This window comes from Amblyraja radiata, chromosome 5 (genome assembly GCF_010909765.2).
Source record: "Amblyraja radiata isolate CabotCenter1 chromosome 5, sAmbRad1.1.pri, whole genome shotgun sequence".
Taxonomy (NCBI): Eukaryota; Metazoa; Chordata; class Chondrichthyes; order Rajiformes; family Rajidae; genus Amblyraja; species Amblyraja radiata.
In genome coordinates this window covers 90,342,986-90,366,197 of record NC_045960.1, presented here as the reverse complement: position 1 = coordinate 90,366,197, position 23,212 = coordinate 90,342,986, and the positions used below count along the sequence as shown (strand labels likewise).

General features: G+C 45.6%; 1 protein-coding gene across 1 annotated transcript in view; it reads right to left on the bottom strand.

Annotated features, from left to right (window-relative positions):
* kcnq5 (potassium voltage-gated channel subfamily Q member 5) overlaps positions 1–23,212 on the bottom strand; it is a 53,219-nt gene that overhangs the window by 26,946 nt on the left and 3,061 nt on the right. Inside the window, exons 2-4 of the mRNA XM_033022083.1 lie at positions 20,253–20,343; positions 17,285–17,411; positions 2,373–2,548 (exon numbers count right to left, since the gene is read on the bottom strand). Coding sequence (XP_032877974.1) covers positions 2,373–2,548; positions 17,285–17,411; positions 20,253–20,343 — 394 coding nt within the window. The remainder of the gene's footprint in view (positions 1–2,372; positions 2,549–17,284; positions 17,412–20,252; positions 20,344–23,212) is intronic.

The window sequence follows — 23,212 nt, the reverse complement described above, 5'->3', positions numbered from 1 at the left end:
TGTCGTTCTTCCGTCTCTGGATCTGGGCTCCTGGGATTTGACCCGTGCTCCTGACCGTCTGTGGGTGGAGGAACTCCTGAGATTTAAACTATAGACTTTGGACTTTAGAGATACTGCGTGGAAACAGCCCCTTCGGCCCAACGAGTCCGTGCCGACCTGCGATCATCCCGTACACTAGCACAATCTAATACTAGGGACACTACAATTTTTACAGAAGCCAATTAGCCTATAAACCTGTGTGTCTTTGAAGTGTAGGAGGAAGCCAGAGCACCTGGAGAAACCCTCACGGCCACACGGAGGAGGTACAAACTCCATACAGACAGCACCCGCAGTCAGGGTCAAACTCAGGTGTCTGGCACTGTAAGGCAGCAACTCTACCGCTGTGACACCTTGTCGCCCTATGAGACAAGGTACATCTCCACCATTTCCGGTCTCAAGGCCTCCGGAGCAGGTTGGTAGCCTTACCGTTATAGCAATCTTTAAAATAACACTTGGGGACTGAACAAGTTCCAGTACCCTTTGTAAGTAGATGTAACTCCAGTTTAAGAGATACAGGTTGGCATGAAGTAATAAGACTAGCAGTGGTCAATCACTTGGTCCCACACAGTATGGGCCATGAGGGATCATTGTCTCCTCCACAGCTCTAGGGAGCTATCTGTGTTAGATTCCCAGGTGTGGGAAGGAACCTGGTGCACCATTGGTTAATCCGTCGGACGGAAAATATTATATTTTGGAAAAGGTTCACGGGACCTCAGAAATTTCCATTCGGAAATGTAGACGGTGCAACTGTTTTCCTTCTACCATTCTGGGAGCCATTTGATACACTAATGGTGGATTGTTGACTAATCCCAACAATCATTCCCTGTCAACGGCAATAGACCGGGACACGAGGTGTGGAAAATCCCCCGCGGTGGGTAGACTTGGAACCAGAGGTACAATGCCAGCTGTCCCTCCCTGGTGTTCAGTTACTCTCACCACAATTTCTTCATGTGCCAGCAAATAAATCTATAATTAAAAACTAGCATCAGTCATGATAGCCGCGGAGCCATTGGATTGCTGTAAAGACTCACTATTCAGACGGGGGAAATCTATCGTCTCTATGTGACTCCATCCCCACCAATATGGTTGACTTGTATCTGCCTCCTCAGCACAGAGGCAATAAGGATGGGCAATAAATGCTGGCCCTCTCAACAATGTTCACAACCCATAGGGAATAAAGAAAAGAAAAAGACTGGATCATAACATCATATAGCATAGAAGAAAGTTATTTAATTTAGTGTTAGAATAAATCAATGCTAACTCTGATATTCATTCTCTTTTTCATCTTCCATTATCTCTCTGAGAAGACTTCTTCCCAGGTTGGCCACATCTTTCATTCCCCTCTTTAAGAAGGCGCTGTGTCCTGGGATTCTGCTGTTCTAGACAAACTCTTTGCTCCTGCAACAACCTCAGGATCGTGATGAACAGCAGCCCCACACTGAGGCCTTCCCTGGCCAGGAATATTTAGTTTAGTTTAGAGATGTACTGTGGCCCATCAGCCCACTGAATCCGTGCTGATCAGCGATCCCCATACACTGGTTCCATGCCCATCCTACACACCAGGGACAATTTACAGAAGCCAATTGACCTACAAACCTGCATGTCTGTGCAATGTGGGAGGAAACCAGAGCACCCGGAGAAAACCCATACAAACATAGGAAGAACTACGTAAAACTCGCTGCAGACAGCACCCGTGGTCAGGATCGAACCCGGGTCTCTGGCGCTGTAAGGTAGCAACTCTACCGATGCGCCACTGAGGCCTTTCCGGGCCAGGAATGTTCACCCTGGACTCATGGGACCCTCAATGCCAAGCCTTCGTCCAGCCTCAGAACAGGAGTGAGAACAAGGTAAGGGAGACAGTTAGGCTGATCTCGTTGGCTGATCAGCAAGATGTCCATCAGGGAATGTTGTCCAGAGGCCCATTTCAAACTACAGGTGTACGTGGGTTGGGGGCTTTGCTTCCAAGACTCTGTGGGGGTTAGGGCTATAGTCTAGGGTCCTTCAGCTGCTGAACATTGAGGAGCAGAGTCTGGTGAAGATGCCCCTCAAACAAGGGAATGAATATCACCCCAGGGGGCCACATGAGAGGCAAGGGTGAATTGTTCTGATTAAAGATAGGTGTTAAACACTTCTGGGTTTAACACTAATGAATGTGTAGACGCTGAGAATGTAAGAAGAGTTTTTGCACCGTTTTTGTTTTGTATGTATTTTTTATCCTGAATAAAAAGGTTTATTTTTGGTCAATAAAACAATGAGTGAGTGTTAAGCCCAGTTACAAGCTGGGATGGGGCCTGGGCGATGAGCCTGCCGCGCGGATCTCCCCACCCACACACCTTACTGTGCGCATACACCACGGAGCCCAGCAGCTTCCAGGTGCCTCCTCGACGGTCCATACGCACCATGCGGAGAATCTGCAGGAAGCGGAGACTTCGGAGGGCGGACGTGGCAAAGATGTTCTGCTGTGTGCCGGCAGCAATGACGGCGACGGAGGCGATCAGAACCAGGATATCTGCGGAGGGCAAGGATGTCAGCAAGTTCCCTTCATGTTTCTCCAGTTCTCATACACTGAGCTTTTCCTCTGTGACTCCCAGGCAACCGCAATTGATCTTCCCCATCACCTCTTAACAGTAACATCTCTATTAACATAGAAACGTAGAAACATAGAAAATAGGTGCAAGAGGAGGCCATTCAGCCATTCGAGCCAGCACCGCTATTCATTGTGATCATGGCTCATCATCGCCAACAATTCCTCGTCATAGAAACATAGAAACATAGAAAATAGAGGTCATTCGGCCCTTTGAGCCAGCACCGCCATTCATTGTGATCATGAATCCTATCAATAACCGTGCCTGCCTTCTCCCCATATCCCTTGACTCCACTAGCCCCTAGAGCTCGATCTAACTCTCTCTTAAATCCATCCAGTGACTTGGCCTCCACTGCCCTCTGTGGCAGGGAATTCCATAAATTCACAACTCTCTGGGTGAAAAAGTTTTTTCTCACCTCAGTCTTAAATGACCTCCCCTTTATTCTAAGACTGTGGCCCCTGGTTCTGGACTCCCCCAACATTGGGAACATTTTTCCTGGATCTAGCTTGTCCACTCCTTTTATAATTTTATATGTTTCTATAAGATTGCCCCCTCATCCTTCTAAATTCCAGTGAATACAAGCCTAGTCTTTTCAATCTTTCCTCACATGACAGTCCCGCCATCCCAGGGATCAATCTCGCGAACCTAAGCTGCACTGCCTCAATCACAAGGATGTCCTTCCTCAACCAAAACTGTACACAATACTCCAGATGTGGTCTCACCAGAGCCATATACAACTGCAGAAGAACCTCTTTACTCCTATACTGAAATCCTCTTGTTATGAAGGCCAACATTCCATTAGCTTTCTTCACTGACTGCTGTACCTGCATGCCAACTTTCAGTGACCGGTGTACAAGGACACCCAGGTCTCACTGTACCTCCCCCTTACCTAACCTAACCCCATTGAGATAATAATCTGTCCCCTTGTTTTTGCCGCCAAAGTGGATAACCTCACATTTATCTATATTATACTGCATCTACCACGTATCTGCCCCCTCACTCAACCTGTCCAGGTCACCCTGCAACCTCATAACATTAAATCGAGCTCTTAGTGTTTAGCCTTCCTTATTGGAATCTAACCTGTCTTAGATCTTTAGATTTCTTTTTATTTCACCACGCAACTATGTCTGCGTAATTCCCTCTTTGATGCCTTGAATGTCACAATATTGCGGTACCCCTGGAGTCACGGAGTCTTAAAGCACGGAAACAGGTCATCCAGGCAAATTGGTCCATGCCGAACAAGATGCCCCATCTTAGCTGGTCCCGTTTGCCCGCATTTGGCCCATATCCCTTTAAACCTGTACTACCCATGTAATTGGTTTGTGCATTTTAAATGTTGTTATTGTACCTGCATCACCTACCTCCACAAGCAGCTCGTTCCATATATCCATCATCCCTCTGAGTGAAAAGGTTGCCCCTCAGGTTGCTATTAAATTTTCCCCTCTCACCTTACACCTAAAACATCTGGTTCGTGATTCCTTTACTCTGGATAAAAGGCTCTGAGCATTCACCCTATTAATTACCCTCAATGATTTTATAAACCTCTATAAGATCACTCCTTAGTCACCTGCATTCCAAGGAATAAAGTCCTAGCATGCCCAAACTCTCCCTATAGCTGAGGCACCTCGATTCGTGCCACCAATCACATAAACCTTGTCTGCACTCTTTCCAGCTTAACCTGGGATATCTGAACAATCTGCTGATCACCTTATTTTAATGACTCTTTGTTTTGGTTTGATTTACTATTGTCACGTGTGGGCTCCACGGAGGCGTCAGGAGCGGACCCAATGGCGCTAGTGGAGAGGTCGGTGCGGCAGTCAAGGATGGACCAGGTGGGAGTGAGGACATCGCCGCCAGGGGCAGGAACAATGGAGGACCCGGTGTGGGGGGTCCGCTATGGGGGAGGCGGAGGGGGAGGGGGGGGGGGGAGAACCAAGGTGGACCTGGCACGGGATACTTTTTAACTCTGTTGCCGCCCTTAGTGTCGACTATTGCATACCTTGGCAAGCAAAGAATTTCACTGTGACAATAAAGTATTCATTCATTCACATGTGCCGAGGCACAGTGAGAAGGTGTGCTTTACATGCTAAACAGGCATGAATTACCCCACAACCTCTTTGAATCACTTCCCTCTGGAAGGCAACTCCGGACTGTCAAAGCTGCCACAGCCAGACATAAAAACAGCTTTTTTCCACAAGTAGTAGCTCTACTCAATAACCAAAAATCTGTAGCCTCCTTTTGTTCTGGTATTTTATTTAATTCACATGTTTAATCAATAATGTTTTATTATTAATGTTTAATGTTTTATGTGTCATTACTAACTGTCACTGTATGTCATGTTGTCACTTGTCGGCGGAGCACCAAGCCAAATTCCTTGTATGTGAATACTTGGCCAATTCATTCATTCATTCATACATGAGTATAATCAAACCATTTACAAGTACAACGGGCAGTGCAAAGAAATCAAGGAAACAGAGTGCAGAATACAGTGTTACAGTTATATAGAAAGTGTAGATAAAAATATATTGCAAGGACAGTAGCAAGATGGAGAGAATGAGACTACATCTACAGCTCATGAGAGACCCAATGGAGAGTGAGGAGGAGGGAATGACTAGGGTGTAAATTGTCCTTGATTATATTGTCTGCTTTCCTGAGGCAGTGTGAAGTGCAGATGGAGTTAATGGCGGGGTTGGGGTTTGTGTGATGGACCGGGCTACAACCATAACTTTTGTTGTTTCTTGTGATGTTAGGCAAAGCAGTTGCCAAAGCAAGTGGTGGTGCTGATAGTATGCTTCTATGGAGCATCTGTAAATATTGGTAAGAGTCGCTGGAGACATGCTGAATTTTCTTAGTTTTGAGGAAGTAGCGATGTTAGGATGCGTTGTATTTTTATGACGATGGCACTGTCAAGTTGTTTGGGATGTTAGATTTAGCTCTTAGAGCTAAAGGAATCAAGGGATATGGGGAAAAAGCAGGAACGGGGTACTGATTTTAGATGATCAACCTTGATCATATTAAATGGCTCGAAGGACCGCATGGCCTACTCCTGCACCTATTTTTCTATGTTTCTATGTTTATTTGAGTGTTTTTTGCCCATTGTCTTGCCCAGGCAATAATGCTAAATAATAAAACGTACCGGCAGCCTATGCTGCGTGCATGAATCTGGATGATTAATGTGAGTTTGTCAGTCAGAGTCAGCAACCAAAGAGGTTTCACCGCAGGAGCAGCAGGGAGCGGAATGGTACCATTCGGCACCACCGTTTCAGCGCTGCCATTTGGGCGCCGCTGATTCGGCGCCTCCGTTTCGGGGTGTTAGAGTTAGGGTTAGGGTTAGGGTGCCACAGCGGTGGCCAGTGGAAACCAATTTCCAAACTTGTTAACATAAAGCTGATCTCACTTGCAATATCCTTGGCATAGGAACATCTTTCAGAGGGTGATGAATCTCTGGAATTCACTATTCAGGAGTATTGTGATGCATGGAACACTTTTATTTATCTGGAGGTATTTACAGAGGTTAGGATTAGGGTTAGGGTTCTGATGAGTACAGATATTATAAACGGAGGCGCTGAAACGGCAGCGCCGAAAAGTACCCGACCCGCAGGGAGTGCGTCAGGGATGCTTGTCTGATTACCTTGTCTATCTTCAGACAGGAAGGCACAAGCTTAAGATGAAAGGAGGAGATTTAAAAGGAATCTGAGGGGAAAGTTTTTCACATGGAGAGTGATTGATATCTGCAACCAGCTGCCAGAGGAGGTGGTGGAGGCAGATACAATCATATTCAAGAAGCATTTGGACATTTGGCATTTGAATCTGCAGGGTATACCAGGAGAAACAAGGATCTGCAGATTCTGGTTGACAAAAAAAGACGCAGAGTGCTGGAGTGCGTTAACGGGTCAGGCAGCATCTCCGGAGAACATGGATAGATGACGTTTTGGCTCAGGGCCCTTCTTCACCCAATGCAGGCAATGGGATTAGTATACTGTAGACCGATGCAAATGACAGCATGGAAATGATGGACCAAAGGGCCTGTTTCTGAGCTGTATGAATGTATGAATGTATGAATGTATCAATCTACGGCTGTCAACAGGTACAATGGCTCAATGGCACTTTATTGCACAGTACAGTGAAATTATTGAACTCGTCGCCATAGTTTGACTCAATTTACAAAAGAAAAAGAAAAAGTCCAAAGTCCTGTCTGCACACCAACGAGATTACAGCGAGGTTTCAATCTGACCCCAGGCAGCATAATTCCTCTTAATTCTTCAGAACATTTTTGAATTTAACAATGGATTTCGTCAACTGACAAATTTTGTGTGATTCCCATTTACAATGTTTAAAAAAAACCTCTCACCATTTACAATCGTGAGATGAATTGGATCTAATTAAATCCCTGAGGAGCATTTAATTTTGAGAGAAGCTTGAACTGATCTTTTAATTTAGCACATTGTGTGGGAAGACTTTATCAGCATTCAAGTTAGTGAAGGGAAAACAGCTGTTTTGTTACTTCAGGCTGAAGATGATTTATTGGTGAGGATTTTCTGGCGCTATTATCAGGACAGCAGGGAATGGATAGGGGGATCTGCTGAGGGAAGTTTTTTTTTACACTATCAGTGTCTGCATTGTGTTCAGCGAGCAGTTCTCAGGTTTTGCCAACTATGAATGGCCTTTGCTCCTAACCCAGATACACGATGGGCTGAACGGCCTGTTTGTAAGGAGCCATTGTTTCTTAAACATTACAATAGTATCTGCCTCAATGACCTCCTCCGGCAGCTCGTTCCATGCACCCATCACCCTTTGTGTAAGAAATGAACCTCTGGGGTTTCCTACCAACTCTTTCCATTTTCTTTAGTTATGGTTCTATAGGTGCTGCCTCGCCCGTCCAAGTCCTTCAGCGATGATGCCTGATCTGCTGAGTTACTCCAGCACTTTGTGCTTGATGCAACATTCGTAGCATCTGCACTTCCTCCTGTCTACATCCCAGCCCATGGTGCTGGAAACCTATAAAAATGGCCCCACCACAGGAAATTTCCCCCAAGGAGTTTAAAAAAGTTCAGTATCTTAATGAGAGCTATGAGGATGGCCACCCAGATATGGATTCAACATTTAAAATCTCTCGATAATACATTGCTTCCGATTTGCTTTGAATCTGGCTACTGGTGGCCCATAAAACCTGAATGGTTCGACACAGTACTTGAAAGTCATTTTCATTTCGTTAAAAGCAAATAAATCACAGGCTGAGGTTTGGCTACTTGGTTCAAAATGCTGATAATTTTGTGGGGCAAACCATTTGCAGATGAATTAATACAACTGCACCACCTTACGTACACCGATATATATCAAAATGTTGCTTTCAGTGGAATGCAAATGAGCTTCAGAGCCAACTTCAGAGATGAAAAAAATGACTTCCAAAAACGGATTCAATTTGTGCTGAAAAAAAAGACACAGGAGGCAGCCTGACCCCCCTGTCTTCCAACTTTTCTTCCCCCACCCCCCCTTTACATTTAGTCTGAAAAAGGGTCCTGACCTGAAACATCACCTATCCACATTCTTCAGGGATGCTGCCTGACCTGTCAAGTTACTCCAGCACTTTGGGCCTTTCCCCCCCTGTAAACCAGTATCTGCAGTTCCTTGCTTCTTCAATTTGTGCCGGATCGACAACACAAGCAGATATACACAACATATTCATGTGTGTATATATTTATATCATGGTATATGGACACATTTATCTGTTTTGTAGTAAATGCCTACTATTTTCTGTGTGCTTAAGCAAAGCAAGAATTTCATTGTCCTATGCAGGGACACATGACAATAAACTCACTTGAACTTGAACTTGAACTCAACAGAAACCTGTTGTCAGGGTACATTTGTCCGATCTTGTACAGAACTGTTTATGAAGCGAGACCTTCGGTGTGGCAGGACTGGGGAAAAGGTGCATTGCAGGGAATGAGCCCAGTTATATTTCAACGGCGCTTGTCAAAACAAAAAAAAAGTGCTAACTCAGGTTGTACTGCAAAGCCTGATGCGTGGTGCCTCGCTCCACCCCAGCATGAGCCCTTGGGAGGGAGGGAATGCAGCACGCTCTAAATCACTGCCAGTGTGGAACTGATGTATCTGCACTTTGAGAGAGATAGATCAGAAGCTACAACACATTTTGTGTCTTTTTACTATAAATAATTACCATTCTCTACCCTTCATCCTGGCAGTAAGCCAGCTATCCCTGTGTGTGTTTTGCTATTTATTTTTGGGTTGTGGGCAAGGTTGGCACGCATCACCCGTTCTTCTGCTGCAGCGAGTACTGAATTTGGAAGTGCTGTCTGTGTGATTTTGGGAAAGGTTCCCCTTGGATCTCCCCAGAACTCTCCCTGTCAATGTGCCTCCCGTACTCCACACCAGCCCTGGATTCCTCACAAGTGTCGCCACCAAAATCATGAATGCTCCACCCACACTTTAGAGATACAGCACGGAAACGGATTCTTCGGCCCACCGAGTCAGCGCCGACCAGCGATCGCCCCGAATACCAATCTACACACGCTAGAGTCAATTTTACAATTTACTGAAGAGAGTTAACCTACAAACCTGCATGTCTTTGGAGTGTGGCAGGTAACCGGAACACCCGGAGAAAACCCACGTGGCCACAGGGACAAGGTGCAAACACAATATAGATGGCACCCGTGGTCAGGATCGAACCTGGGTCTCTGGCAGCAATTCTGCCTCAGTGTAGTGTACACGCCTGTCCAATCCATTTCCCCATCTGGACTCTGGACTCTGGTCCTGTCCATGGGGGGGAAATGGAGGAGGACTGGCCAAATTTTGTGCCTTCCACCACAGTGATGAATGCTGTGGTGGATGTTTGTGTTACATTTTTATTGTGGTTGTGTGTTCTTTATTATTGTATCGCTGCTGACAACCCAAATTCCACCAACCCTGGTTGTGTGGCAAATAAATTCTATCTTATCTTATCTTATCTTATCTTATCTCCTGGCTCGGATGTTACAGGATACCCCTCCTTGTATTTGGATGCCCCTTTTTAGGGAAGAATAACATGTAGTTCTGAACTTCCCATTGAAGTGGGATCACACTGATGTTGATATTGCCGCAGTTTGTCCCTTACTCTGGACCATGCAAACCAGAACAATAGGATTATCTGGGGACTGCAGCAGACTCTGTTTCTGGAGCAGAATATTGCTGAACAAAGTGGCTGAGGAAAGATACGATTAGACGAGGAAATGCATCAAAGTTGGAACATTGGGCACAGCTGTAGCTGATTTGCCAAATTACCAATGAAGTCTCTCTTTTCTCAGCTTTACTTGATCAGCAAAATAACCTTAATAGATCAATTAGAAACATAGAAAATAGGTGCTGGAGTAGGCTATTCGAACCTGCACCGCCATTCAATATGATCATGGCTGATCATTCAACTCAGTATCCTGTACCTGCCTTCTCTCCATACCCTCTGATCCCCTTAGCCACAAGGGCCACATCTAACTCCCTCTTAAATATAGCCAATGAACTGGGCTCAACTACCTTCTGTGGCAGAGAATTCCACAGATTCACCACTCTCTGTGTAAAAAATGATTTTCTCATCTCGGTCCTAAAAGACTTCCCCCTTATCCTTAAACTGCGATCCCTTGTTCTGGACTTCCCCAACATCGGGAATAATCTTCCTGCATCTAGCCTGTCCAACCCCGTAAGAATTTTGGAAGTTTCTATAAGATCCTCCCTCAATCTTCTAAATTCTAGCGAGTACAAGCCGAGTCTATCCAATCTTTCTTCATATGAAAGTCCTGACATCCCAGGAATCAGTCTGGTGAACCTTCTCTGTACTCCCTCTTTGGCAAGAATGTCTTTCCTCAGATTAGGGTAATAGATTAATAGATTAAGAGAAGATAGTCAGGAAGGCATGATGCAGCTTTATAAGACTTTGGTTAGGCCGCATTTGGAATATTACGTGCGGTTCTGGTCACCCCATTCCAGGAAGGATGTGGATGCTTTGGAAAGGGAGAAGAGGAGGTTTACCAGAATGATGCCTGGATTAGTGGGGTATTAGCTACAGGGAGAGGTTGCTCAGACTTTGATTGTTTTCTCTGGAACACCAGAGGTTGCTGGGAGACCTGAGAGATCTATATAAAATTATGAGAGACTGCTGAGGGTCAGCAGTTAGCCCTTCGTCCCAGAATGTAAAAATCAAGTACTAATGGGCATAGCTATAAGATGAGAGGGGCATGATTTAAAGGAGATGAGCAACAATCAATAAATCAACGGGGAGTTCAGTTGTGAGAGAGAATAGATTTGGGTGGAGGGGGAATGTAGGTAAACAGTAGGAGGAATATCGGGACCTGCCTGCAAGTTAACATTGGCACGATGAGTCGAATGACGCCTTCTATGTGACAATAATTAAAGGGCGACGCAGAGCAGTTGCCTCACAGCACCAGAGACCCAGGTTCGATCCTCAACTCGGTTTCTGTCCGTGTGGAGTTTGTACGTTCTCCCCTTGACTGTGTGGGTTTGTACGTTCTCCCCTTGACTGTGTGGGTTTGTACGCTCTCCCCTTGACCGTGTGGAGTTTGTACGTTCTCCCCTTGACTGTGTGGGTTTGTACGTTCTCCCCTTGACTGTGTGGGTTTGTACGTTCTCCCCTTGACTGTGTGGGTTTGTACGTTCTCCCCTTGACTGTGTGGGTTTGTACGTTCTCCCCTTGACTGCGTGGGTTTACTCCAGGTACTCCGGTTTCCTCACACATCCCAAAGACATGCGGGTTTGTAGGTAAATTGGTTTCAGTAAATTACCCCTAGTGTGTAGGGAGCGGATGAGAAAGTGGGATAACATAGAACTAGTGTGAATGGGTGATCGATGGTCGGCGTAGACTTGGTCGGACACAGGGCCTATTTCCATGCTGTATCACTAAATTAAACTATAAACTAAACCAGCCACACTCCAGTGCATTATGCATTGGTCCACTAGGGGCGCTGCATTGATGGCAGCCTCTGCCTACAGTCTGTCCGTTTTTCTGTCACTTTAACATTTTTAGTCAGTTTTAAAAGTTTGTTTTTGGAGATTTCTTTAGCTTTTCTATGTGGGGGAGGGGGTACGGTAAGGGGAAACCGTTTCCCAGTCACTTCCTGGCGAGGACGCGACTATTCTCCGAGTCGCGTCCTCGCCCCTCCTCCTCCTCGCGGCCTACCACCTGGATTGGAGCGGCCTTTCCTGCCGGGGACCCAGACCAGAGCTTCAGCAGCGGCGACACAGCGCTGGATCCATCGCGAGGCGGGCGATGCCTTACCTGGATCGCCGTTGAAGCTCCGGAGTGTTGGGCCTGCTGCTTCAACATCGGAGCTGTGGTCTGTAGAGCTTCCAGCGCGGGTGGCGCTGACTTTAACATCGCGGAGTTCTGGGGCCCTTTGCCGAGGACCGCCAGCGTTGAATCTCCACCCAGCGCGGCCTGTTGACTTCGGGAACCGCGGACTCCGGTAGGAGGTGGCCGATTCGGATGTCCAAGCTGCTGAGGATGTCCCTCAGTCCCGACGTCGGACTTCCATCACCCCGGCAAGCGGGCCTGAACATCGGGCAGCCCGTAGTGGCGACAGCGGGGGGGGGGGGGGGGGTTCGGGAGCCCCCCGACCACGGGAGGACAACAGAGGAGGATGACTGAATTTTGGAGCCTTCCCTCACAGTGGGAAACATTGATCCCGCTGTGTGGGGATGTCTGTGTTAAAGACTATAGTGTTCTGTTCTCTTTATTATTTGTATGACTGTATGGCGATCACACATTTCACTGTACCGACTGGTACATGTGACAAATAAATGTTATCTTGTATCTCTCCACATATAGTATAAAACTCACACAAGGATGAACTGTTCAGGTACACAGGACTTCCCCTGTAATGCACTGGAGTTTCAGTTTAAATGTTGGGGACTCAAGACTTTGTGGTGGAACATGAATCGAGCAACCCTGTCTCAGAAAAAAAAGCAATGACACCACAGATGTTGCAGGAAGATAAGAAAAGGGAAAAAAAGACTGAAAATGCTGCAAATCTGAAATAAAACAGCAACCGTTAGAATTACTCAACAGGACAGGCAGCATCTATAAATTTGCTGCCCGACCCACTGAATGTTTCCAGCATTTTCTATTTTTTTTATATGAGACAGCAACGGAGTTAATGTTTCAGGGGAATGGCCTTGTATCATAATAAACCATGAACTTTGCTTCCATCTCCACACAAGTTGCCTGATCTGATGAGTATTTGCAGCATTTTGCATTTAGCAGTAAGGTAATCTGTTTGATTCATGGTCCTTTATTGAGCATCAGGTACTGCTGCTGAGATAGTTACTGTGCTGATGTGAGATTGTGTCTGATCTTGTATTATGCAGATCTCCCTCTCCCTCTTTCCTATTCCCCATCAGTTTCTCCCTCTCTCTCTCTCTCTCTCTCTCTCTCTTTCTAAACTCCCTGAGGCCAACCTGGCATTTATTTAATTCTGTGGAACTGCATTCACGGCACTGTATTTTTGTCTTTGTACAGCATCTCACCAATGTGCAAAAATAGCCAATTCTCTATTATGTAAATGCACTGTTGACAATGCATTCATTAAATATTTATTTCATGCTCCCTTGCACAATATCTTACTGCAGTATTTGAAAGATCTTTATTATTTTGTAACAACTACACTAATGGGGATCAATTGTTGGTTAAACCCTGCGAGCAGGGGTCAGATGGTAGCCACAATATAATCTCAGGGGTGAATGAAGTTAATAGGCTGATTTACTGATTTCTCAAAATATTTTCAAGAAATATGTTCGCAGTTGATGGGCTGAGGTGTTAACGGTGTGGAGCGCAGTATTAGACTACCAGGAGATATCGATGTGTTGGTGAAATGGGCTGAGGAATGGCAGGCGGAGTTTAATTCAAACATGAAGTAATACATGTTGGGAGTATCAATGTGTTTAGGACACACATGTTCAACACCATCATCCCCTCCAAACTTAGGGAACTGGGTCTCCTGTCATCCCGACGTAATTGAATCCTCAACTTCCCCATTGGCAGCCCACAATCAGTATGAATTGGCAACACTTCCTCCTCGATAACCATCAGCACAGGAGCAGCTCAGGATTGTGTACTCAGTCCCCTGTTCTAAGCTCGCTATACTCATGACTGTGGAGCCAAACACAATTCCAACGACATCTTTAAAATTGCCGACGCCAACACCGTTTTTGGACGTTGCTGAGTCAGAATACATGAGGGAGATTGAAAATTGATTTATTGGTGCCAGAGCAACAAACTTGCACTCAGCTTCAGTAAGACCAAGGAATTGATTGTTGAATTTAGAAGGATAAAGCCGAGGATGCACAAACCTGCCTTCATTGATGGAGGATAGGCACAAAAAGCTGGAGTGACTCAGCGGGTCAGGCAGCATCTCTGGAGAAAAAGAATAGGTGACGTTTCGGGTCGAGATCCTTCTTCAGACTGAGAGTAAGGGAAGAGGGAAACTAGAAGCAAGAAAAGGTACAGAAATCAGAGCAGGCACTGATGACCAAGGAAGGTAGAGCCCACAATGGTCTATTGTTGGTTACGGAAGAGGTGATAACAAAGGGATTCTCTATCAACGTATTCCCATCAATACCCCCCAGATTTTATCACTTACTACACACGAGGGGCAATTTACAGAGGCCAATTACCACTGAACCTGCATGTCTTTGGGATGTGTGTAGAAACCGGAAAAACCCACTCAGTCACAGGGAAAATGTGCAAACTCCACACAGACAGCACTGCAGCCAGGGCTAAACATGGATCACTGAAGCTCTGAGGCAGCAGCTGTCACAGCTGTGACTCTCTGATGCCCAAATGCACAGATTTATCGAGAAATTCATATGCTTTAAGATCTTGGATGAATTGTTCTTGGCCCAGCACAGATATAATCACAAAGAAGGCACACCAGCCTCTACTTTGTTAGAAGTCAAAAGAGATTTGGGATGTCACCAAATAACTACAGATGTACCATAGAAAGTACACAAAGTGCTGGAGGAACTCAGCAGGTCAGGCAGCTCATCACTGGAGAGCATGGATAGGTGACTTTTCGGGTCGAAGCTCTTCTTCAGACTCAACCTGAAACATCACCTCTCCATGTTCTTCAGAGATGCTGCCTGACCTGCTGAGTTACTCCAGCGCCTTGTGTACTTTTGTGTATTAACCAGCAGCTGCAGTTCCTTGTTTCTTCTGTAGTACGTATCCTGTGCTAGGATTTAAACACATAAGAATACACAAGGCAACAGAGAGTGACGAACTCGGTCCAGTCCATCATGAGCACAGCCCTCTCCACCATTGGAGGTATCTACATTAGGTATTAATGAAAGGCAGCATATTTCATCAAGGATCCTCACCATCCGGATCGGGGCCACTTCTCACTGCAGGAGGTATAGAAGCCTGAAGTCGTAGACCACCAGATTCAGCAAGAAGTACTTTATAAGATTATTAGATTCTTCAACCTATCTGCACAACCTGCATCCCACCTCAGCAATGGTACACTATGAACCACCTCCTGCAGTACCATGGACGTACTTTTTTTGTTAAATGAGTTTTGCACTAATATCTTTTTTTTTGCAGGCTTCTTTCTTTTTACTGTTGGGTAGAATCTTTGGTGAGATTGATGTATAATTAATGTTTTTTGTGTTGTCTGAGCATGTGAACGTGATGATGCTGCAAGCAGGCCTTTCATTGAACCTTGGAAGCAACTCAGAAGAATGCCTGGAGCATTTTAATTTAGTTCTTTTAGTTTTAGTTTAGAGAAACAGGACCTTCTGCCACCGAACGATCAGCTGTTCACACCAGTTCAACGTTATCTCACTTTTGTATCCACCGCCTACACACTAGGGGCAATATACAGAGGCCAATTAATTTACAAACCCACATGTCTTTGGGATGTGGGAAGAAACTGGAGCACCCGGACAACACCCACTCGGTCGCAGGGAGAACGTGCAAACTCCACACGGACACTGCAGCTGAGGTCAGAATCGAACCCGAGTCTCTGGCACTGGGAGGCAGCAGCTCTACCAGCTGTGCCACACTGTGTGGCCCTTTCCTTCTTCAGGGCAACTGTTTCCCTCTCTACAGGACTGCATTTCGTTGTCTCTGTACTGTACACTGCACAATGACAATAAAGTTGAATCTGAATCTGAGGTGCTGACCAACCTGTTGAGTGTTTCTCGTGAGTTCTGGCTTTCATTGCAGATTTCCATTATTTGCTTCCCCTCCTTCTCCTTATTCTAACAAAGCCACATGAATGGTTTGTGAGCCACTAATGTCAGTGGTGGGGAATACTTGTCCCCTCAGCCAGTGTAGGCAAAGGAGCCACTGAAGACAAAGACGCTGTGCTACAGGTCACCACAAATCCGATTGCAACAATGAAGACTTGTGGTCAATTGATTTCTTGTTTAACATTCAATTCATCCATATCTGTTCTTGCCAAAGAACATTTTGTTTTATGTGCAACATGTAGGGTCATTTTAATTTTCAGTAAATAGTTTTCTACTTCATTTACACAGTTCCTTCTCATAGCAGATTTATTGCTTGTGTTCCCTTGCAACTGGTAAAAGCATTAATTATGCTCCCAAATGAATCCTTTTAACACCTCATTACTCACCGAAGTCCAGGTTTACCTCGCTGTGTAAATTCTAACCAAATATTTCTCAAGAGTGAAACTGCAGTCATTCATCGGAGCAGGAACTGAGTTGATTTGAGAAAATCTTCTGTCCCAGGCTAAAGTAGCTTAGCTTCTTTAATTGATGCCTTCGAGGGGAAAACTTTATAAGAAGAGGAAAAATAAATGAATAAGAGGAAATGTTGGAGGAAGAGGGAAGGGAGGAAGCTTGTGGGGGCATTTGGGTTGAAGGGCCTTTACCAACCAATTGGACCTCATGAATTAGTTCATGCTTGTACAATTGGTTACTCCCACAAGCTTTTCTATCTCCTTTGTTGACTGGGTATATCTGATGGGTTTTCGTTCTGTCATGACCTGAAACATTGACCATCCATGTCCTCCAGAGGTGCTGCCTGACCCACTGAGTTACTCCAGCACTTTGTGTTTTATTCAAGATTCCAGCACCTGCAAATCCTTGTGTCTCTGTCTTTTCCTTCTTTCCTGCCCTCCAATCCTTGTACTTAGTCAGCTAAGTACTAAGTACTTGTGCTAAGTGAATACACGCAAAATGCTGGAGTAACTCAGCGGGTCAGGCAGCATCTCTGGAGACGAGGAATAGGTGACGTTTTGGATCAGAATCCTTCCCGACAAGTGGCACTGGAAGAATGGCTAGAACTTCACTGCTGTCAGCAAGCCATCGTCTGCACCAGGTGGCATCCATTGAAAGAATCACTACCCTATCCAGCAACACTTCTTGTTTTTTCGCAGCTAAAGAAATTCCGAAGTGGCTGCAGACTACAAATGAAAAATTGGAACCAATTCTAACAGGGTGATGTTCATCAAACAGTTTCACCCACTGAGTCACACAGAAGGTGATTCAGTACACAGGTACATGACTCCAACAATGAGGTGGAGCCTCCAGTCGAGTCAGGATCGATCAACGTCCTTGTCTTTGATGCTCACGGCATTCGCCATTACCCGTCGTTGGCGGCCCCACCTCCCACTCCCACCATGCGGGTTATCACTCACCGATGACACAGAACGGCTTGCGTACAAAGCGGGCGCGTCCCATCCACCCGCGGTAACGACAGCAGCAGCCCGCCGCCCACACTCGCACGATGAACTCCAGCCCAAACACCACGATCATCACGAATTCCTGCCGGGCAAACAGAGAGGAAAATTGGTGACGGTTTCCAATAACTGCGCTGAGCAGCACATAGACATAGAAACATAGAAACATAGAAAACAGGTGCAGGAGGAGGCCATTCGGCCCTTTGAGCCAGCATCGCCATTCATTGCGATCATGGCTGATCGTCCCCAATCAATAACCCGTGCCTGCCTTCTCCCCATATCCCTTGACTCCACTAGCCCCTAGAGCACTATCTAACTCTCTCTTAAATCCATCCAGTGATTTGGCCTACACTGCCCTCTGTTTCACAAATTCACAACTCTCTGGTTGAAAAAGTTTTTTCTCACCTCAGTCTTAAATGACCTCCCCTTTATTCTAAGACTGTGGCCCCTGGTTCTGGACTCGCCCAACATTGGTACCATTTTTCCTGGATCTAGCTTGTCCAGTCCTTTTATAATTTTATATGTTTCTATAAGATTCCCCCTCATCCTTCTAAACTCCAGTGAATACAAGCCTAGTCTTTTCAATCTTTCCTCATATGACAGTCCCGCCATCCCAGGGATCAATCTCGTGAACCTACGCTGCACTGCCTCAATCACAAGGATGTCCTTCCTCAAATTAGGAGACCAAAACTGTACACAATAAACCAGATGTGGTCTCACCAGAGCCCTATACAACTGCAGAAGAACCTCTTTACTCCTATACTGAAATCCTCTTGTTATGAAGGCCAACATTCCATTAGCTTTCTTCACTGCCTGCTGTACCTGCACGCCAACTTTCAGTGACTGGTGTACAAGGACACCCAGGTCTCACTGTACCTCCCCCTTACCTAACCTAACCCTATTGAGATAATAATCTGCCTCCTTGTTTTTGCTGCCAAAGTGGATAACCTCACATTTATCTATATGATACTGCATCTGCCACGCATCTGCCCACTCACTCAACCTGTCCAGGTCACCCTGCAACCTCCTAACATCCTCTTCACAGTTCACACTGCCACCCAGCTTTGTGTCATCCGCAAACTTGCTAGTGTTGCTCCTAATTCCCTCTTCCAAATCATTAATATATATGGTAAACAGTTGCGGCCCCAACACCGAGCCTTGCGGCACCACTCGCCACTGCCTGCCATTCTGAAAAGGACCCGTTCACTCCTACACTTTGCTTCCTGTCTGCCAACCAATTTTCTATCCACACCCTACCCCCAATACCATGCGCTCTAATTTTAGTCACCAGTCTCCCGTGCAGGACCTTATCAAAGGCTTTCTGAAAGTCTAGATACACTACATTCACTGGCTCCCCTTCATCCATTTTACTTGTCATCCTCAAAAAATTCCAGAAGATTAGTCAAGCATGATTTCCTTTTCATAAATCCATGCTGACTTGGATTAATCCTTTTACTGCTATCCAAATGCCCCATTATTACCTCTTTAATAATTGACTCCAGCATCTTTCCCACCACCGAAGTCAGGCTAACTGGTCTGTATTTCCCCGTTTTCTCTCTCGCTCCTTTCTTGAAAAGTGGGATAACATTAGCTATCCTCCAATCCACAGGAACTGATCCTGAATCTATTGAACATTGGAAAATGATCACCAATGCGTCCACTATTTCTAGAGTCACCTCCCTGAGGATCCTGGGATGCAGACCATCAGGCCCAGGGGATTTATCATCCTTCAGTCCCATTAGCCTACCCAATACTATTTCTCGCCTAATGAAAATTTCTTTCAGTTCCTCGACCCCCTTAGATCCTCTGTCCTCCAGTACTTCTGGGAGGTTATTTGTGTCTTCCTTAGTGAAGACAGATCCGAAGTACCTGTTCAACTCTTCTGCCATTTCCTTGTTCCCCATAATAATTTCACCCGTGTCTGCCTTCAAGGGAGCCACGTTTGACTTTGCTACTCTTTTTCCCTTAACATATCTAAAGAAGCTTTTATTGTCCTTCTTTATATTCCTGGGAAAGGGTTTAACATTAAGCCCTTCGGTCCACCGAGTCCGCGTCGTCCAATGAACCCCATACACTAGCACTATTCTACACACTCGGGACAATTTACAATTTTACCAAGCCAATTAACCTACAAACATGGACGTCTTTGGAATGAGGGAGGAAACCGGAGCACCCGGTGAAAACTTATGCGGTGATGAGGAGAATGTACAAACTCCGTATAGCCAGCACCCGCAATCAGGACCAAACCCGGGTCTCTGTTGCTGTAAGGCAGTAACTCCACCGCTGTGCCACCGTGTGTCATACATGTTACTATAGGTATCACTCTTCTGATTTCATTGTGTTAAGGTTGCTCCTGCTGAATAATGAATGGCTGTGGGGGCACAAGTAGCGATGGTTATGTCAGTGGAGGATGAGCAATGGAGTGATGCGTGCAGGAGTGAGGGAACGAGAAAATGATGAGTGTGAGTGATCGACGGGTGTGAGTGATGGATGTGCAAACGGATGATCTGTGGCTTTGGCACTAGCTGATAGATCCAAGTTATTAATAGTTATTGAGTGTGACTAATGGGTGAATGTGTGAGCGATTTGTCTGTTATGTCTGCAGTAATTTAATACAATGCTAGCATTAATTCTGGAGCTTCTGTTCACTGCAACCCCTTGGTCTTTTTGACCTGATGTCTATTTCAGGTTGCCATTTGTATTAGACTTTTAGCTGCTTTGATTTCCATTTCGACAACAAACTGATTGTTGCCCAGTTAAAATGCATTGAAAGTTCGCAATGAGCTCAAGTAGAGAACTATCACAATCTCGCCCCCATCTGTGTTTCTACTTCAGCACAGCCTGCAGGATTCGAGGACTTTGATGTCAAACATGCACAACACATGCAGTGATCTGTACACAAACTCCCCGTGCGAAAGGCTCTCACCAGGATGAAGAGACAGTGCGAAGCAAGTGTGGCGTGCTCCGGGATTGTAGAGAGCACCGACAGAACCAAGCAGCCAAAGACCAGGAGGAACCTGTGAACAAAAAGAGGAGTCAGTTAGAGAAACCAGTGGTCAGAAGTAAAGGTGGTGAGAGGGAGGGTTAACAGATGGGAGGGTTGGCTGGGTTGGGGCAGACTGCAGTTAGAATGGTAGGACAGCAAAATCACTGGATGGAAGGGGAAAGGAGGACATGAAAATATGGAGATGGTAATACAGGGCAGGATCCGTGCTAGCTTCATCCCTCTGCCTGACCCAACTAACTTTGAATGCACTGAAAATGAAAGTTGAGAGCTTTGGATTTTATAAAACATAGAAACATAGAAAATAGGTGCAGGTGTAGGCCATTCGGCTCTTCGAGCCTGCACCGCCATTTAATATGATCATGGCTGATCATCCAACTCAGTATCCTGTACCTGCCTTCTCTCCATACCCCCTGATTCCATTTAGCCACAAGGGCCACATCTAACTCCCTCTTAAATATAGCCAATGAACTGGCCTCAACTACCTTCTGTGGCAGAGAATTCCAGAGATTCACCACTCTCTGTGTGAAAAATATTTTTCTCATCTCAGTCCTAAAACACTTCCCCCTTATCCTTAAACTGTGACCCCTTGTTCTGGACTTCCCCAACAACGGGAACAATCTTCCTGCATCTAGCCTGTCCAACCCCTTAAGAATTCTGAAGAAGGGTTTCGGCCCGAAACGTCGCCCATTTCCTTCGCTCCATAGATGCTGCTGCACCCGCTGAGTTTCCCCAGCTATTTTGTGTACCTTAAGAATTTTGTACGTTTCTATAAGATCCCCCCTCAATCTTCTAAATTCTAGCGAGTACAAGCCAAGTCTATCCAGTCTTTCTTCATATGAAAATCCTGACATCCCAGGAATCAGTCTGGTGAACCTTCTCTGTACTCCCTATATGGGAAGAATGTCTTTCCTCAGATCAGGAGACCAAAACTGTACGCAATACTCCAGGTGTGGTCTCACCAACGCCCTGTACAACTGCAGTAGAAACGTTGAAGTTTGCTGATTTCGTGCTGAATTTTGTACCCAAACTTTACTTTGGAATCACAGTGGAAATAATACCCAAGGTAAAGAAATAACCTCGACTTTAATGCTCGCGCATCCGCCTTGCAAAGCCTAATGACTCTAGACTCAAGGAACCACAGATGCTGGCTTGCAAAAAAAAAGACACAAAGTGCTGGAGTAACTCATCAGCTTAGGTAGCATCTCTGGAGAACATGTATAGGCAGCGTTTCCATGTCGTCTAACCGTGTTTCCAAAATCTAATCACTGGTGTAATTCAGTCACTCAGAATGAGCTGAATCAGCAAATACTTCCAGGCAGCTGTGTCCGCTGCAACCCCCAACCCCCACCCCCACCTTGCTCTTTAAAGTCCATGGGGGTTTCCCATACCTGAAAGTTGTGGGTTTACCCCATAGAGGTTTACCCCATAGAGCCTTTAGCAGGGTCAGTAGCTAATTGGATACATACCTAAAACAGTAAATGACTGAAACTGATTGTCATGTAAAACACCCCAATCCTAAAAAGGCAGTGGAGTCTCACAACAGGAAGATCCACTGAGTGAACTAATTCCTAGTTACGTCCAACAATAGTTCAACAAAAGGTAAACCGGTGACTCGCAGCAGTGTGTATAGTCTTGGGTCCCACATTGTGAGGAGGATGCTGAAGATGTAATCCAGGACAACATGAATGGGAATGGCCATTGTTGCTGCATTGCTGTTGTGAGTATCTCTGTTCAATCTGTCCGCACAGTTCCCTTTTAAATTCAGACTCCATGTGTGAGCTGAACAGATGGCGTGAGACATGGTTGAGAAAGCGAGATTGTTTCATGAACTGTACGTGTGGAGCTCGGAGCTCAAGTGGTTCATACTCGGTGCAATTGCAACAAACGGCAAGAGTGTTTTACAATCTTAATCACTCCCAAAACGCTAGTATCCAAATTGCACGCACACTTGTGAGTTTGGCAGTTGGCGAATGGCTGTGAACTCCTCATTGCTCCGTTACCCTTGTTGCACAATGTCTCGAGACAGCAGGTTAGATAACAAAGTTTTTCTAAATTAACCCCTTCCCCTCTGACTAAGATGTTTCCCAGGCCAGGTACTCTCTACTCATCTCCTCCAGCGGCTAACTATACAAAGATAGGTGGGGCAGCAAACTGTGAGGATGATACAAAGAGCCAGCAGAGAGTATAGGCAGCATAAACAAGCCTGCCTGGCAGATGATGCACAGTATGCCACAATGTGGAAGGAAGAGTGAAAACAAATCATTAGTTAAGTATAATAGGATTACAAAATCTACTCATAGAAGTTGTCGAATCTCTGGAATTTGCTACCCCAGGGTGTTGTGGAGACTGGGTGAGATTTAGTTGAAATAGGCAGAAAAATCAGGAAATTGAGGTCTGCAGGATAATTGGCTTCAGTAAATTGCCTCTAGTGTGTAGCATGCAAAAACTGGGGTGACATAGAACTAGTGTACAGGTGATTGTTGGTCGGTGTGTTCTCGGTGGGCTGATGGACTTGCTTCCACACTGGATCTCTTAAAAAAAGGAATCTGGCAGTGAAAATGCTAGAAAGCCAAAAGGCTGGAATGCAGATGCAACAAGTAATTAATGCTGTTGGAATAGCTGCCTTTAGTGCAGAGGCTGCGGAGTGTAAAAGTAACGGATGCAACTTTCTAGGACAGGACCGCTCCCTGACAACTCCATGCTGTTTGGTCTCCATGCCTAAGAATTATGTACTTACATTGATGCAAAGAAGGCAACAGTGCAAAGAAGGTTTACGTGGTCGATTCCTGGGTTGAAAAGATGGAATATAAAGTAAGCCTAAGCTGGATAGGCCCATATATTGGGGTTAAGCACAATGAGGAGGGCATGTACTAAAGTTG